Source organism: Trachymyrmex septentrionalis, unplaced genomic scaffold (assembly GCF_001594115.1).
Source record: "Trachymyrmex septentrionalis isolate Tsep2-gDNA-1 unplaced genomic scaffold, Tsep1.0 scaffold74, whole genome shotgun sequence".
NCBI lineage: Eukaryota > Metazoa > Arthropoda > Insecta > Hymenoptera > Formicidae > Trachymyrmex > Trachymyrmex septentrionalis.
The window spans coordinates 1,367,356-1,383,099 of record NW_017305927.1 but is presented as its reverse complement, the minus strand read 5'-3'; the positions used below and the strand labels follow the sequence as shown (position 1 = coordinate 1,383,099).

The following is a 15,744-nucleotide window of genomic DNA, read 5'->3' as shown; positions in this document are numbered from 1 at the left end:
TATATATATAAAACAATTAAGTCTCATTCTGTTATAACTGAACATTTGTACATGGAAAGAATAATTTGCGAAAGTATCTAAAAGTTTAATTAGATACAGATCTGAAAGGAATTTTATTGAACATTTTGTATGTTTGATGTTGTTAAAACTATTACAATATTACTCATCATGCTTGAATGTCTCTCTCTCTCTCCTACATAATTATTTTAATAATCCAACAAAGTTATTTTTAAGTGCAATATATCTGATGAAATTTTTAGAAAGTACTTCACATGGAAAGAATGATTTTGCTGAAATATATACTTAGCACGGATCTGAAAATGATTCTGTTGGTCCATCAAAATGACTATGTAGAAAACTCAAGCAGAGATCAATTCTGTGAAAAAAATTGACACTTTATTATAGAAAGCCCAGTCTGAGTGTCCTACATACATAATATATACTAATAATCGAAAAAAATTATTTTTAGTATCTATATTTAATTAAACGTTTACATATATTTCAGCAAAAAAAAACTCACTCTGTCCGTATATTCTCTCTTATGCAAAGAAACGTGCGTTCGCGTGCAATTGCGAATTCTGGAAACGCAGTATTTACACACGGAGGCGCCATGAATCAATCGTAACAGGATAAACTCTGCTGGGTCGCCATGCGGCGAGCCATCCGACTGGAAAGCACTCGCAAGGCAGGTGCATTTGGCAAGGCGAGCGAGTGTTCTACGCCACTGGCCGCTCACTGACTGACATACCACACTCTGCTGGCGATGCTCGGCACCGTCGCAACAGTTACACGAGGCCGTATGCGAATTCCGGTAGCACGGAGCGGCATGGTAACGGTGGCCGTTTTTCCGCCGTAATTCGCTGGCTACGCCGCCGGTAGCGGGCTCGCGCTTTGCACGACAGTGGACACGCCGCGCCGCCCGCCATCGCCATCGGCCTCCCGTTTCCTGGTCCCCTCGCGAGAGACCGGAAGCCGCGCGACAAGCCGCCCTGGTCCACCGCGCTCGCTCTGTCTCGGTCGCGACGCTGGTTGCGCATTGCGGGATTAGTCACTTTCACGTTTCACGTCGCGTTTCACCTAGCGCCACGTCGCGTACGCGCTTCTTTCCGCCTTGGAAAATAGTCCTAGGGGTGCTTGACACGTTTACCGTCGCGAGCGTTTTAATCCCGATTTATTTACGGAGTTAGTTAAGCTAGAGTTAAGTGAGTTCCAAATTGCGCTCCACAAATTTGTAAATTATGTACGATATAAAATTAGTAAGTAATTGCAGGACAGAAAAATTCATCGCAACTACAATACTAAGAGAGATTAATTGATCTTTCTTTGTACAATGTAGTTTTACTGTAACGGTTTGCGAAGATATTTTTATTTAAATAAAATTTTAAGGTAAATAACGCGCATATATATTAAAACGTGAAATTTTAATCCTACTAGAAATACCGTGTCTTATTTAACCTAGTGGAAAACGCGATCGCTCTCGTCAGACGCATAATCTGATTTCGCAATATTTCTTCCTTTATGCGGTTGCAAATCTCATTATGCGGGACTTACGGAGAAAGCGCACTGCCGACTTCCTTCGGGGGGTTTTTTTTTTTTTCTCCGCTCATCACTAGCAGCCATGAAATTCTAATCTTCGTCCTTGCAACGCACGCAAGGAAAGGGTAAAAGGGCGAAGGGCGGCCAGGCTGCGTGGAAAATCGGGGACATTCACCGGAATTCGAAGGTGTTCCTCCCAATGAATCTCGCGAATAAATAATTCATGGTGCTTCCGAGGACGCGACGCAACCGGCCGCGAAGAAAAAAAAAAGGCGGGGTCCTGTTTGGCCGTGATGACATGCCAGGACTGACAGGAGGCAGAGGAGCGTGAAGGAATGAGGTGAAAAATGAATAACTGTTGAACAGGATCTCCCGTGTTGACCGAGCGCAACGGAAAAAAGTAGCTGGCAAAAAGGAAGAAAGCGGCAGAGAGGCTTAGGTCCTTGCATTTTCCCTCGAAGCCTTTCCACCAGTGACCCCAGGATCACTGTGGGATTTTCCTGCGTCCTGAAATGGCTTTGCAGTTTTTGCCAGTCGTAGTTTTTATCAGTATATATACTTGTACATTATCCTTGCTATGCTCTTTGTTGAGAAATTAGCGTAACCGGTGATTAATCGGTTGATTCAGCGGATTTAATGATTCGAAAGGTTCCCCCGGTAGATGGAACCGACATTCCTCGTTCTATCTTAGAGTCTAAAGGAACAAACGGCTTCCTGAGTTTTACGCGACGTGGGCCAACCGCAAGGGGCGGAATGGAACGTGCAGCGAGGTGCATTAAAGTTGCTACCGCTCGACTGTGCATGGGCGTCCTCCGCCCTTGTATTCTCTCCTATGTATTCTCAGGACGACCAAACCGAAACTTTTTTCGGGACAATAGTGACTGGCGATACTCACGTATCAAGAAAAAATGTGGGAAACAAGCCTACGCGTATATTTAATAAATTAACATCTAGCCAAAAAAGGCTATTATTATTTCATCGTATAATCAAAATATAATCAAATTTGGTAACAATTTTTCATAACAATTGCAGCTAATATTTTTTTATTATTTCATTTATATAGTTATAGTTTATTTAAATAATTAGACTTTTGAAAGTATCGATGAAATATATATATGTAACAATAAATAAATTTTTTATTCTTCTGAGCCTAGTGATGAAAGTGACGGTAACTTACTCGATTATACGATAATGATGGTAATCTGATAATTTTAGAAAGCTGCTAAAATTTAGAAAAAAATTAGAAAAATAAAAAATATTGATATAAGAGTCAAAAAAAGTTTTCTCTTTTTTTAGCCTTTATGTATATCGTATACGAAAATCCGTAAATACATATCTCATCGGACACAAACAGTAACATTACATCAATGTTATAATTTCCTACTCAACAATGTAACTGTTATGTACAACATGCATTATATTACATCTATATTATTGAATGGAAAATGGATTATATTATTAATGTAACATTACAATTAATTTGCGTTTAGTGGAAAGAATAGTTTTGCTTAGATATCTAAAAATTTAGCTAGGTACAGATCTGAAATAATTTCGTTGGCTCAATAATAAGGGCCATTCCGTCAGTTTCAACTTTAAAATAATACAAAAATTCATAATAGCAAACAATATCTCTTTTCAGTGAGGTGCTTACAGTTACATTATATAATCATAATTGCTCCTTGAGAGCACAGCGCAAATAATCAACATGTGCTGTTCAGAAACATAAACATTATTGTGAGAAATGGATGAAAAAGCCCCGTTCGTATTCCTATATAGGACATTCAAACTAGTTGCTGGAATGTCAACACTTTTGAGATTCCTTGAGATTTCCTAAATGTAATTATTTTGATGGTGTAATAAAATTAAATTATTTTCAAATCTTTCAATATCTATCTAAATTTATAGATATTTCTGTAAAATCTTCTGTAAATTCTTTCTGTGCAGTTATACTATAGTATTTTCGTGTGCGATATTTTTCGGGAACAAAACGCTTGGTTGTAGTAATGTGCCAGGGTTAATATACCTGCGAAAGTTATGCGTACAGGTAGTCGCATATTTCTTCAGTGTTTACCCAGGCACGTTGCTTTTCTGTGGAAAGAGAGAGTTGCAATATAGTACGACGCGTCATTGTTCTTCAACAATTGTACGGCAGAGTGTCGCTCGACTTTCCATTGTTCCTGCTCATAACACCAAGATAAGAACTCATGCATTTCTCGTATGAGAAATGCGGTCCAAATTAGTTTCGTCTACTTGTTGCGTTTTGCCATAGATATTCCCATAAAGTACAATAAAGTGTACTTCCATATATATATATATATATATTTCCTTACGTCACTTGTTAGAAACACCGTAACTCTTGTTACTATTTTACAGTGCATTGATAATAAATGAATATATAGGAGAAACCGTTGAAGCGATATCTCTCGTTAGCGAAGAAATTAAACCGGCGCGATGGCTTTAAATTTAACGCAAAAGACTTTCGCGCGGCATGTCCTAAGTAATAGCTCGATACATTTGTCCGAGAAGCTTTTAGAGCAAAGATGCGGGTTTAGAAACGACCGCTTTATTTATGGCTCATTCACACGTATGAAGGCGACACGCTCACTTTCTGGAGCTTAATGGACCGTGAGAGCGGACATCGGACTATCTTCTTTCGGAGAGTCTTCGGCTCTTCGAGAGAGCGTTCGGCTCGACAGCTTCCCAAGAATGTACTTTTTCGACTAGAAAACCAAAGGACTATGGGGATGAATCCTAAACAGATGTTCCGACACTGTAAACTGATGAAATATCTGTTGTTTGTTGATTGTGTTCTTCAAACATTCGCGTGTTATCAAATTCTCGAGTCGAATTAACGATGTGCCTTTCGAAACCTCGCCTTTCGATCATAGAGCACCGTGCAAGTTTTAGTAGAAACTTTACTGACCCCTTCCGCAATTAGAATAATTAACATTTTCAAATGATAATAATTATTGGCGCAATCGATACGCTTGGCTGCTTTTTTAAAAAAGATTGATGCGTCTACTTTGCAGAGGAGTTTGCTGATGAGTCAGTACCTCGTAACGCGTTCGTGGAAAAATCTCACGCATAGAGAGCTTTGTCGGCATAGACAAATAGAATGACCATGAATTTATGGTGACTCACTATGACTGGCGTGAAAATCATTACACGGTTAAAGAAAATACCACATCATTTGTAACATTCAATACAATCCGCGACATCAGATATAATTTGACTCCGTTCATCTTTGCTTCGTAGTTTTTAGTGATAATCTCGGACTAAGTGAAAGTCGATTGGAACTAAAAAAAAACTGATAAAAAAAATTGTAATGGAAGATAATATATGATCTGTAACAGTAGCATGAATATCTCTTATCTTATAATATAGCTGTTTATTTATTATAAATCGCACGTTTTTTTATAATTTTTGTAAAAACGATTTAATATCTGCCTGTGTAGTACAGATTTACAGTACCGTTGCTGCAATGTTTGCAGTGTTATTATAAGATTTTATACTGCACGATACTAAACTCCTTTTACGAAAATTATGAAGACAATTCTCGCAATTTATAGTAGAGAAATAGTAGAGAGATATTTATGCAATATTGCTGGAACATTGCAATGCAGCTGTAATATTGTTGGAATGGTCTATGTCGTATATATAATATCGTATAATTGATACGAAATATTACGAAATTAATTTGAAAATCGTTTCGGCCTATTCCTCGCGTTTATTGATGTAATCAGAAAATGAGAAAATAACCCTGTCAGTTAGGTAAGTACATCGCTCTACAGATTCTAGCAATTGCGACATTATCGTACATCATCAAATCATTTTACTGACGGAATAATTATAATCTTGATGCAAATTTTGTTCCGAGAAAACAGCGGCGCTTTCCCAATGACGTACCGCGAGATTTTCTTCAGTACTCGAGAGATATGGGATTCATAAATAACGCTGTTTTCTAGCTGTCCAATGCAGAACGCAGAACATTACGAAATTCTGCTAGCTTATGGATTATCATACATCATGACCGAGGTCGCACAAATATTGCACAAATTTTAAGCTGAACGCGCGCATTATTTTGACGCTATTACGACAAATGAGTCCGACCCTCTTGCACCTATGGTAATTGTTGAGACTAATTTTCCTCAAGTTGTTTGAGACTAATTAGAATTAGACTCTCCATTGTTGTCTGTCGTAATAATGGTGACAACGCAAGAAAGCGAAACGAAGTGGGGTTACCTAACATTCGATGGGGAACAAAGGGTTAATCGACGAGATTGTTTGGGCGAGTTATTTTCGTCCTGACGAAAAGAAATATTTCCAGTCAAGGGGTGTGTCATAGGTCGTTACTTTATTCGTCGTCACGTCCAACGACGTTTATCCACGTGAAGAAAAAAATGCAGGTAAAGAATCTTACACCATTACTTATACTATCGACCAGAAGAATTCCAGGCATCTTATCGATCGTATTTTTCCGATAATGCGTATTTCTTTTTAAATTTTTTCATAAATGTCCTTTAAACATTGTTATGATAATTTTTGGAAAATACCTAATGGTAATGCTTAGTATGATTATTCGACGCCATCAAACCCATCGGGAAATTCAACGGCAGTTAATTAATCATTAATTTCAGAAATTACAATTTTTTATGCAGAATAAATGGATTGTTGAAAGAGCAATTTTTCCGCAATTTAATATTGCCGACGAGAGCAGGAAAATGTTTTCATTTGCGAATGAAGGTTGCAAATTGCTGTCATTACGACAGCTGGCGGCGGGTTCAGAATGTTTCGCAGACGTTGTGAGATTAGATGAGGGTGACAAGTATTCAGCCACCGCACCGCAGGAAGACGTCACACACAGCAGGATCTATTTCCATCCCAGACTCTAGCGAAAATAGTCGCTACGTTGGGAAACGTAGGCGTGTTTAACGTGACTTTCGGTCAATAATCGTTTAGTCGGAATCAAGACGAACGAGAAGTAATCATAGGGTACCAATAATGCCATGCTCATCGCCCACGTCTTTCAAACGGATGACGTCAATCTCTCGATTCGTTGCCCTTATCATCGTCCTCCCCCGCAAATTCCTTCCTTTCTCTTTTTTTTTTTTACACTAAGGTGGAAAATGAATTTATGTCGTAAATCATCACCGTAACGAACGTCCGTGACGTACACCTTTTATGGAGCAGTCGCCGAACCGGATAATGAAATACCTGTCGGTTTGGCACGAAATGACGCGGAGCCTCGATTACGTCGAAAGCTATCGGCTAATTCGGGACAATGTGAAATCCCGAGCTGAGAAATTGTAGGAATCGATTTCGTACCGCGGAACATGCGATTTTGCCCCCGCGTGATTTTGGTTGCTGTTTATTACGATTAATCAAAAAAAATTCCAAGCATTTTCGCCCGATTGAAATCTTTCGATGGTATTTTAAATAATATTATTTAAAGAAAATATTTGTAAGATCGATAAACGCGATTGTCGTCAATAAAGTACGGCGGCTTTTATTTCTTCTGTGCTTATACCATAAAAAAGGAATGGTTTTGTTGAAATATGTATAAAGATTTAATTAGCTACGGAACTGAAAATAATTTTTGTTGGCTTATTAAAATAATTATGTATAGCATGCTCGATCTGGCTGTTAGAATGTAGAACACTCAAGCACGATGTGCAATATTGTAAAAAGTTTTCAGAATGTCAAAACTTTACAATATATTGTTCATCACGCTTGTCCTAGATTCTAGTTAAACTTTTCCACAGAAAGAACGGTCTTGTTGGCGTATCTAAAAATTTCGATCGATATTGATCAGAAAATAGTATTGTTGGACCATCAAAATACTTATAAGAAATTCAAACATGTTAAGCAATACTGAGATGTTTAATATTCTAGCAAGCAACTTGAGTGTCTTACATAATTATTTGAATAGTTGAACAAAATTTCTTTCAGATCTGTATCTGGTTAAATTTTTAGATACTTCATCGAAACCGGTCTCTTCGTAGATATTTCTGAAAAATCATATTGTAATGCAATTATAACCGATTGTTCGTAATGCGAAATTTCTTCCGTCGCTCATTATGAGCATTCGCGATATAAACGCGTGAATCGTCGATTCTTCTTTGACTTAATATTAAAACCGCGGCTCGAATATTAATAGCGTCACTGCCATTTATGGCGTGCGCTATTGAAAGTGCGATGAAACTGAAAGTTCATCGTCGGAGAATTTTTAAACGGCATCGAGACTTAATCACTATCACTCGAATTAATTGATTCAATTGTTACTGAACAGCGAATTGGTCCTTACGTGCGTTTTTGCAATTTGCTTGATTTCAGGCGAGCTGTACGTGGAAGATCTGGGTGAGAGAAGAACAGTTTCCATCAGGATGGGCTGGCTATGGGTCGAAGGTACTCCGATGAGGTTACCATTGCGAGCATTAAATCTTCGTCAGGCACCACCGAGCCTCTGTCAACCTCACACATTTGCTCTCGGTTTTACCTTGAGCGATGCAGAGAGTCGTTCGCTCGCCACCTTTTGGGTAATTATCATCGCTAATTAAAGCTTTTTTCGTAATTTTTTTTCTATCTTTTATATTGATATCAATTTGCCAATTCCACAATTTTTGGAAAAAGAAAATATTAACGATAGGAATGTTATTATTCATTATCCATAATCCACAATTTCTGAATATCTCAATAACGGAGCGTCATAAATATTAAAACAATGTGAAATACAGAACGATTAAAACATCGTAAATGACGAAGAACAAATTTTTTTCCATTATAAGCGGCGATTGAAATCGACGATTTCGAATGAGCGTTTAATAAAAGTAGAGCCATAGATTCTGAGGCGACTATATCTCGGATATTGTTCGAGTTCCAATACACGTTTCAGCCGGCATTCTAGCTATTATCATAATCGGTTTCAAAACAAATATACCTCAGCGTACAATTGCTTATCGGACAATGATACAGAATATCTTGTACAAAGTACCAAAATACATAAATCTACTTGATAGCTTTCTTTCGAACCAGCATTGAATGATTCACAAAGTGAATCGCTCTTTTGGATCATTATTATTGCTGCTAATTAAAGCTTTTTCGCAATTTCTCTCTCTACCTTTTATAGATCGACAAACATCAATTTACCGATTTCACGAATCATAAGATTTCGTAAGAGAAATCGATTTGTAGTCAATTGGAAAGGAATTTTCCCGATTACTCTTGATCCCTGACCAGCGCAACGGCGCTATTTCAAGCTAGAGAGGCTTTCGTGAGAGCCGAAAGCGTTCGCGATTTGGCATGGTTCCACAAGACAGAATCGGCCGTTCTCGCGTTCCACGCCGGTCGGCGACGACCAGTGTAAAGGCACGACAGAAGCGCGGACGAAGACAGGGGGGAGGGGGGCGGGAGAGGGCCAGGGAAGGAATAATATGCCGCCACCACGCAATGTAATTGCATGTAAATGGCCTTTATCTCCGGCACGATCCGTTTCCTCAGCCGTAAACACTTTCACGTGCGCCGGGCGAGCCACGCGGGCTCCCGTTTCGCTGAACGCTGCAACTTCTAATTACGGACCCGCCAGCGTCGCCATTCGATTTCTAACGCGTTATACAATTCCTGTGAGCAAGCGAGCGAGCGAGCGAGCAAGCAAGCGGGACCGTGCGAATCCACCGCGACAGCTCCGATCTCTAGAATTCAAATCACCCAAAATTCAAATCCACACGCTGGATTTCTCCTTTTTGCATAGAAGCCGTCGTCGATCTCCGACCGCTTTCATATCGCGCGGAGAGTCTCCTCGAGACTCGTTTTACGTTCTTACGCCCTGGCGTAGCGTCCGATTTTCACTTCGCTTTTTTTTTCTATTCGCGAAACAATCCAATTAGAAGCCCTCTTCGACGATCTATCTGATGAGCCGATGAGACGCGCGCTCGCTCAACCGACCTTCAACGAAGAAGTGCGCTTTGCCACGTGATTGTGGGTGGATAATGCGTTCGAAACGCCAGCTTAAATGCGGCACGTATGAGGTGTATCCTTGCCAAGGCCGCGGATGTCCAGGTGGCGGAGGAGGAACGACGGCTCTGTGATGTAACACAGACCGCCCGCCCGTCGAATCGCGAGATCTTAATAAGGCCAGTAGGCAAGGTCAACACACCCAGTTTGCCGATTCGCTCGCTACGATAAATGCGTGGGAGATTATTGCACCGTTCTCCCATGACCCGCCATTGTCAAGGAATCCCACCATCGCGCGCTCTCGTATCTGGAGGAGAAGTTCCTCATCTCCTTGGGCTCGTTCCAAGGACGGCTATCTTGCCAGCGCACGACCAGTCAGTCAGTCGGACGTCAATCCTCCGACATTGTGATAGGACCGTTCCGGTGTTTTCACGCTGAGTCGATTTAATGATGCTAATTGAGGCAATTGCAGTGACTACGCGAGCGCCCATTGATGATCGTGTGCCGCGATTAGAATTGCGGATCGATGAGCATCGTTGCCTAGGAATACAAGTACACGGCCGAGCTTTCGTGCCATTTTGCCGCGGTGTGTTTCTCTTGTCGCTTGTTCATAGCGTCGATGCTGCGTCATGGTTTTCGATCGAAAGCGGGTTTTCCTCCATGTTGTCCTCGAAATAGACAACGAACGGGCAAACCTGTCGGCGAGCTTTTTTCCAGACAGGCTTGATATCGGCCAGTGTCGTCGAACGCGCCGCTCGACGTACCCGAAGGCCGGCCTCGGCAGGCAAGGCGACAGAGAGATTTGTTCCCGTCGAGGATGGTAATGATCGACACGCCGCCGGTGGTTAACGAGCAAATTCCACGTTGTCGGAGTCCGTCGTTCGTGCACTCGAGCGAACCGGCGACTTTCGAATCGCCGCGCCGGCCAGCGAAATCGTGTGTCACGGTCGATCCTGCGGGTAGACAGACTCGTTCGACTACTCCACGCAGCATCCAGATACCTATCGTATGAGAATATGAAATCCGAATGTATGTACATAACTATCGGCAACGTTTTGCTGGTCCTACATTCTCGCCTGTAATGTTAAACCACTTTACCTGCTCGTATAAGAACTTTGTTATCGGAATTACCAGTCAATTTAATTTTTAATTGTCTTGACATATTTATTTTAATTGCCGTATAACTTTCTCAAAAGCCAAGGCTTTCTTTAAAAAAAGTTTCGTATATATCTTTTTGTGCATCATGATTGTATGACATAAGCAATAGTGCTAAATGATTTATAATATTAAAATACTTTAAGAAAATTAGAACATTTATTTTTAAAAAGCGTATTTAAAAAGCGTTCATTTTTAAAAATCGAACACTGTATTTTCTACATAATTTAAAATGATTCAATTTTATTTTAATTTTCGTTGATAAGCTAAACTGACAGAGATTTATCACTATATGAATAATAAATCAAATAACTAAAGAAGGATCAAGTATGATGAAGACTTATAAATCTCGCTTAATATTATTTACATATAAATTTTATATACAATTTTAATGTCTGTTTCCACCACAATGTAGATTAACTTTCATCTCGGTTTAACTTACTCTTTGTCTTTTTCTAGTTCTGAAGATTAGAAAAAGATGAAGAATAAGTTGAACCGAGATTAAAGTTAATCTACATTGTGGTGGAAATGGGCCCATTATTTATTTAAACTAAATTATTATTAGTCAGATTAGTCAGATTTGAAAATCAATTGTAAATTAAAACTGAAATAATAAGATAGATTTATTCTTTTTAGCTGAACTTCTCGCAATCACACACAGTTCATTTTTTTTTCTTTATTTTCAATGTGAAAAGGAAAAGGAGAAAGCTAAACCAGGCAAGAAGTTTAGCTAAGAAGAACAGGATACTTACATCATAATTAAATTGATTGTTAAGCTTGATAATAATCGATGAAAGATGAATTTAAAATGTACATATTTATAAATATTATTATGCGCCAAATTTAACCTTGATCGTATATTTAGTTTCTCACTCTTCTTTACTTATACTTGACTAATTTTCAATGTTTCAAAAAATACCATCTTATTAATTATTTCAAATGTTGAATTATACAACTGCTTAAATAGAGCATGTCAATCATTTATTTTTTTCAGGCTGACACGGAACCAATCTATTGGTCTTGGGTCAGAGCGATTGCGGCCGAATTGGTCCGGCAAACGCCGTTTCGCGCTCAACGATGCTTGAACTTCCTGGAGATATTGACCATTTGTCCGAGAGGTCCGGTTCCGTTGCCGGACAGTCCGACGGAGACGAGAAGGCGATCTCGCAGTGAATTACGTTGCTGGCCGAGCGATTCACCGACGGAGAAGACGTTGTGCACAACGACGATCCTCGACGATTCCAGGAGAAGGGCGAGGAGTGAATTACGCGGTTGGTCCAGTAGTAACTCGAGCGACGAAGACCTGTTGGGAGAATTTCGAAGCATACCCACTGTGATAAGCAACAAGGACCAACCGGTCAGCAGAGCGTGGGGTTGCAGCGAAAGCAGCGAGGGTAGCGACGACAGTCTCCCTTGGGGTGGCGTATGCCGGTCGAGCGATACAGTGGACTCCCGCAGCGTCCCCTTACCGGAACCAGAAACGAGGGAACAGAGGATACAGAGGTACAAAGAGGCGCGCAGACGCGAAAACGAAGCGAGAAGTCGACGAGTCCTTGAAGAGGACGCGAGGCGGAAAGCAAGAGCCGAGGAAAACAACAACAACTTGCCGAAGATCTACGGTAGAACTAGGAGTAGGATTTGTTCTGTCAACGATAACGATGATGCTCATCCGACCCGTTCGCCTAAAACAGAGCTTCTTACGTCGACCGACGTACGAAAGCGAAACGAGAATTCGATCGTCGATCGACTACCTCCGCTCAAACCGAACGAGACCTCCACAGTGAGGTTTACTGAGGAAAATTATCGAAACGAGGACGACAAACGGAACAATAACAGTTCTAGAAGTGGGAACAACAGTCCTGGAATACTCAGGCCGGACATCAACGAGAGGAGAAGTAGAGCCAGAGAGAGGAGAATTATTCGTGATAAGGCGCAGCTATCGCAGATTCAGCAATTGACGACCGGTATCACCATCGCCAACGTGGAAACTCTTCGGGAGCGGAAAGAGCGGCTGGCTCTCCTGTCTTCCAGAATTCCCATTCCCCGTCAGTTGTCGCAGCCTTGCCAAAAGTCCACGGATTGCCCGGCAATTGCATCCCCGATCAATTCTCCGTCAGCCTTAACGGTACCACCTTGCGAAGAGGACGTTGCCAAACTTCTAGAGCGATGTCAGAGGGTAGACAAATACGTGCCGGTGCGGGAGAAGCTGACTTTATTTGAATCCCTTTCGAGATTAGGCGGTCGCCTGGCCAGAAGCACGGAAGATCTTGGCCGAACATCTTGCAAGCCTAGTCCCAAGGGCAAGCAACGCGCCCGGTCTCTTCACGATCTCAACCGAGGCGCCAGGGCTCTACCCGTGAGAGAGATGTGTCGATTTTTTGAAGGCGATCTAGAGCAGGACGCTTCGAGTCAGAAAGCGATGAATCTTGCGAAAACGAGATTTAGCGATCCACCCGCGAAAAACACATGGAAAGACCCGAGTTCGAAACACGAGGCACCATGCATCAGCACTTCCGTGAGAAAGAAACATTATCTAAAGTGAACGCAACTAGTGAATCGTTCTTCTAGGACATTTTAGAGCTTAATCCTCTAATAAGATGGATTTTCAGTATAAAGGAAAATAGAGTTGGACATGATGCTATTTTGTTGATTTTATTAATATAATATACAAAATGTGTAAAAGAAGTTAAATAATATAATATAAAATCTGTTCTTCTGTTAACAACGTAAAATGTGCGCTGTAAAATAGAAGTCGCATCCAACCCCATCTCATTATTAGAGAGTTAAGAATTAATATATCCTCAAATTCACGCCTTATTGAAAATGAAGTAGCGAACTCAAAAGGGCGGAGTAATTATTCAATTATTTTCATTATTCTTATATCTTCCTCTCAGCATAAATTTTCATAAATCATGCCGGTTTTTGTAGCCAGTGTAAAGTTAGAAAATATTTTCCAATCGAACAAACTGCGATACATAAAAACCCAAAAATCATAACTGATTTCCGTTTCTATCGCGTGACTGATAAATCAATGTAAATATTAATTAAAAAGATCAAAGTTTGCGAGAGTTCCTCTCAAATAGAACACAAAATCGTAATAAGATCAAAACATCAAGGATTTTATTTTAAGAAAAATCATAAGAGAAAGAGAGAGAGAAAAAAAGAGAGCGATGTCAAGAATTCATTACTAAATCAAAAATGTATCGAATGACATTATTATGATTTTTCCTAAAATAACTTCTACAGGATCCAACAAAAGTTATACAATGTTTTTTGTTAAAAAGAACACAATTTTTGGCAGAATCCTTTTTCATTCGACAAAATATCTTCAGTAGACGGTGACAAAATTATTTGAACAGGATAGCCAAATGACCACTTCTTTTTGCACTCTGATACTCTCGGTGAAATTTTTTATGTCATCACTGGCGATTCAATCTCGGCGATGGACTGGATGTTCACATATTGTTTTTATTTTTGTATATCTTATACCGATCCAGTTTCCTCGAATTTCTTCACTATACTGCGATGATGATATGCTCTGTTGGGCGATTGTGCTAGCCAAAATAATTAAATTACAAAGTTTTCGAAATGTGATTTTGATCACATTCCGCGAATTTTCATAAAATGTTTGGATAATTTTTTCGCGTAGTTTGATGTTGTATCGCTCCATATCGCACATTAAATTGCCCACATATCAAGATGACACACGTCAAAGTTAGTGACAAGTTAATGTTGAATTCATGAGTGCGTTCCGAAGTTACATTCCGACTTCGTATAACTTCTGTCGGATAATCCTGTACCCGATGTCATCTTGATCTTATTACGATTTTATGTTCTACCTGGACCCTTACTGATAACAGTAATTAATTTTAGATATTCGCCTAATTCAAGTGTCCTCAAGAGGGACCCGAATCGTGAATCGATATACTTTTATCAATTGTTGGATAGAATAAATTATTTATATACACCGATATCCTGCGCTCTTAAAGGCATTTACGATTTATTGATTTATTTCGTCAGAGCCTATAATTTCTCTTGTTTGATAACAATCAGTTCCTTGATGATCCTCATGGTTTCGGATACGCGAAGCTAACTCGATTTAATTGTTTATCAAACACTTTAGATTAGAATCAAACTTTGTTGATTGCGTCGCGGGCGACGATTGTCGCACTTGCGCCGAGAGAAAGTCGCCGCGCGCGCAGGCTCTTTTTCACGCTCTCGAGGCCCCGAACCGTGCTTGATTCTCTCAAATTGCTGGTTGTCGCGATCGGCCATCAAAGTAAAGGAAACAGGAGAGACCGATACTTATACTGCGTGTCTTACGAAAGTGAAAATAAAGAATATAATTGTCATAGAAATTTCTTATCTCAGAATTAGAAATCTATTTTCCTTTTTGAAGAATATTCTGAACTAATAATAATGTAACGCTGGTGCAATAATAATAATGGTTTTTCGATGATCTTCTGATGGATCAGTTTACACCAGCTCAGAACATTCTTCAAACGAGAACAGACCTCTGATTTAGAGGTGAGAAACTTTTATGATGATCATAAAATTCTATTCTTTGTCACACGCGTATACCAATTCAAAACATTTTTTGAAAAAGGGCAGACCTTAGATTTCATCTTTATTTGTTACACGAATATCACCTCGGATCATAGACAATTCGTTTGCATTCAAAAATATAGCATCAGCATATAACTTTTTGCGTGCAGTTATGCGTATCAGCGAGATCAAGCGTGGCCGATCATGATATGAGGGGAATGACGGAAAAAGAAAGAGAGACAGATAAATAGAGAAAGAGAGAGAGAGAGAGAGAGAGAGAGAGAGAGAGAGAGCGGAAGGGAGAGGGGGAATTGGAGAAACCGGTAATTTACGTTCACCGCGAGCGATTGCCGCAACGTCGAACACCTGTATGTATACAAACTATACGTACCGCGAATCGATCGCCGAGCTCATTTTTCGATTAGCCTGAATTCGATCGTCGGGATTTTAATCGGGCAACAGCTCATTCGTTTGAGCACCCAAAGAAATGAATATAGTAAGTATCGCGAACGTTTATAGCGTTTCCCCAATTACAATAATTACAAGTGAAATTTGTAC

The 15,744-nt window shown here is 40.0% G+C and overlaps 1 protein-coding gene across 2 annotated transcripts in view; it reads left to right on the top strand.

The window, feature by feature from the left end:
* The window catches only part of LOC108754037, a 39,680-nt gene extending 23,972 nt beyond the window's left edge, over positions 1-15,708 (top strand). Inside the window, exons 2-3 of one of the 2 annotated variants that reach the window (XM_018496066.1) lie at positions 7,870-8,072; positions 11,636-15,708. In XM_018496066.1, the coding sequence (XP_018351568.1) occupies positions 7,870-8,072; positions 11,636-13,183 (1,751 nt within the window). In that variant the 3' untranslated portion in view covers positions 13,184-15,708. Of the gene's footprint in view, positions 1-7,869; positions 8,073-8,958; positions 8,985-11,635 lie in introns of those variants that run through there. The other variant, XM_018496067.1, reaches the window with a different exon arrangement.
* Positions 15,709-15,744: the final 36 nt, after the last annotated feature.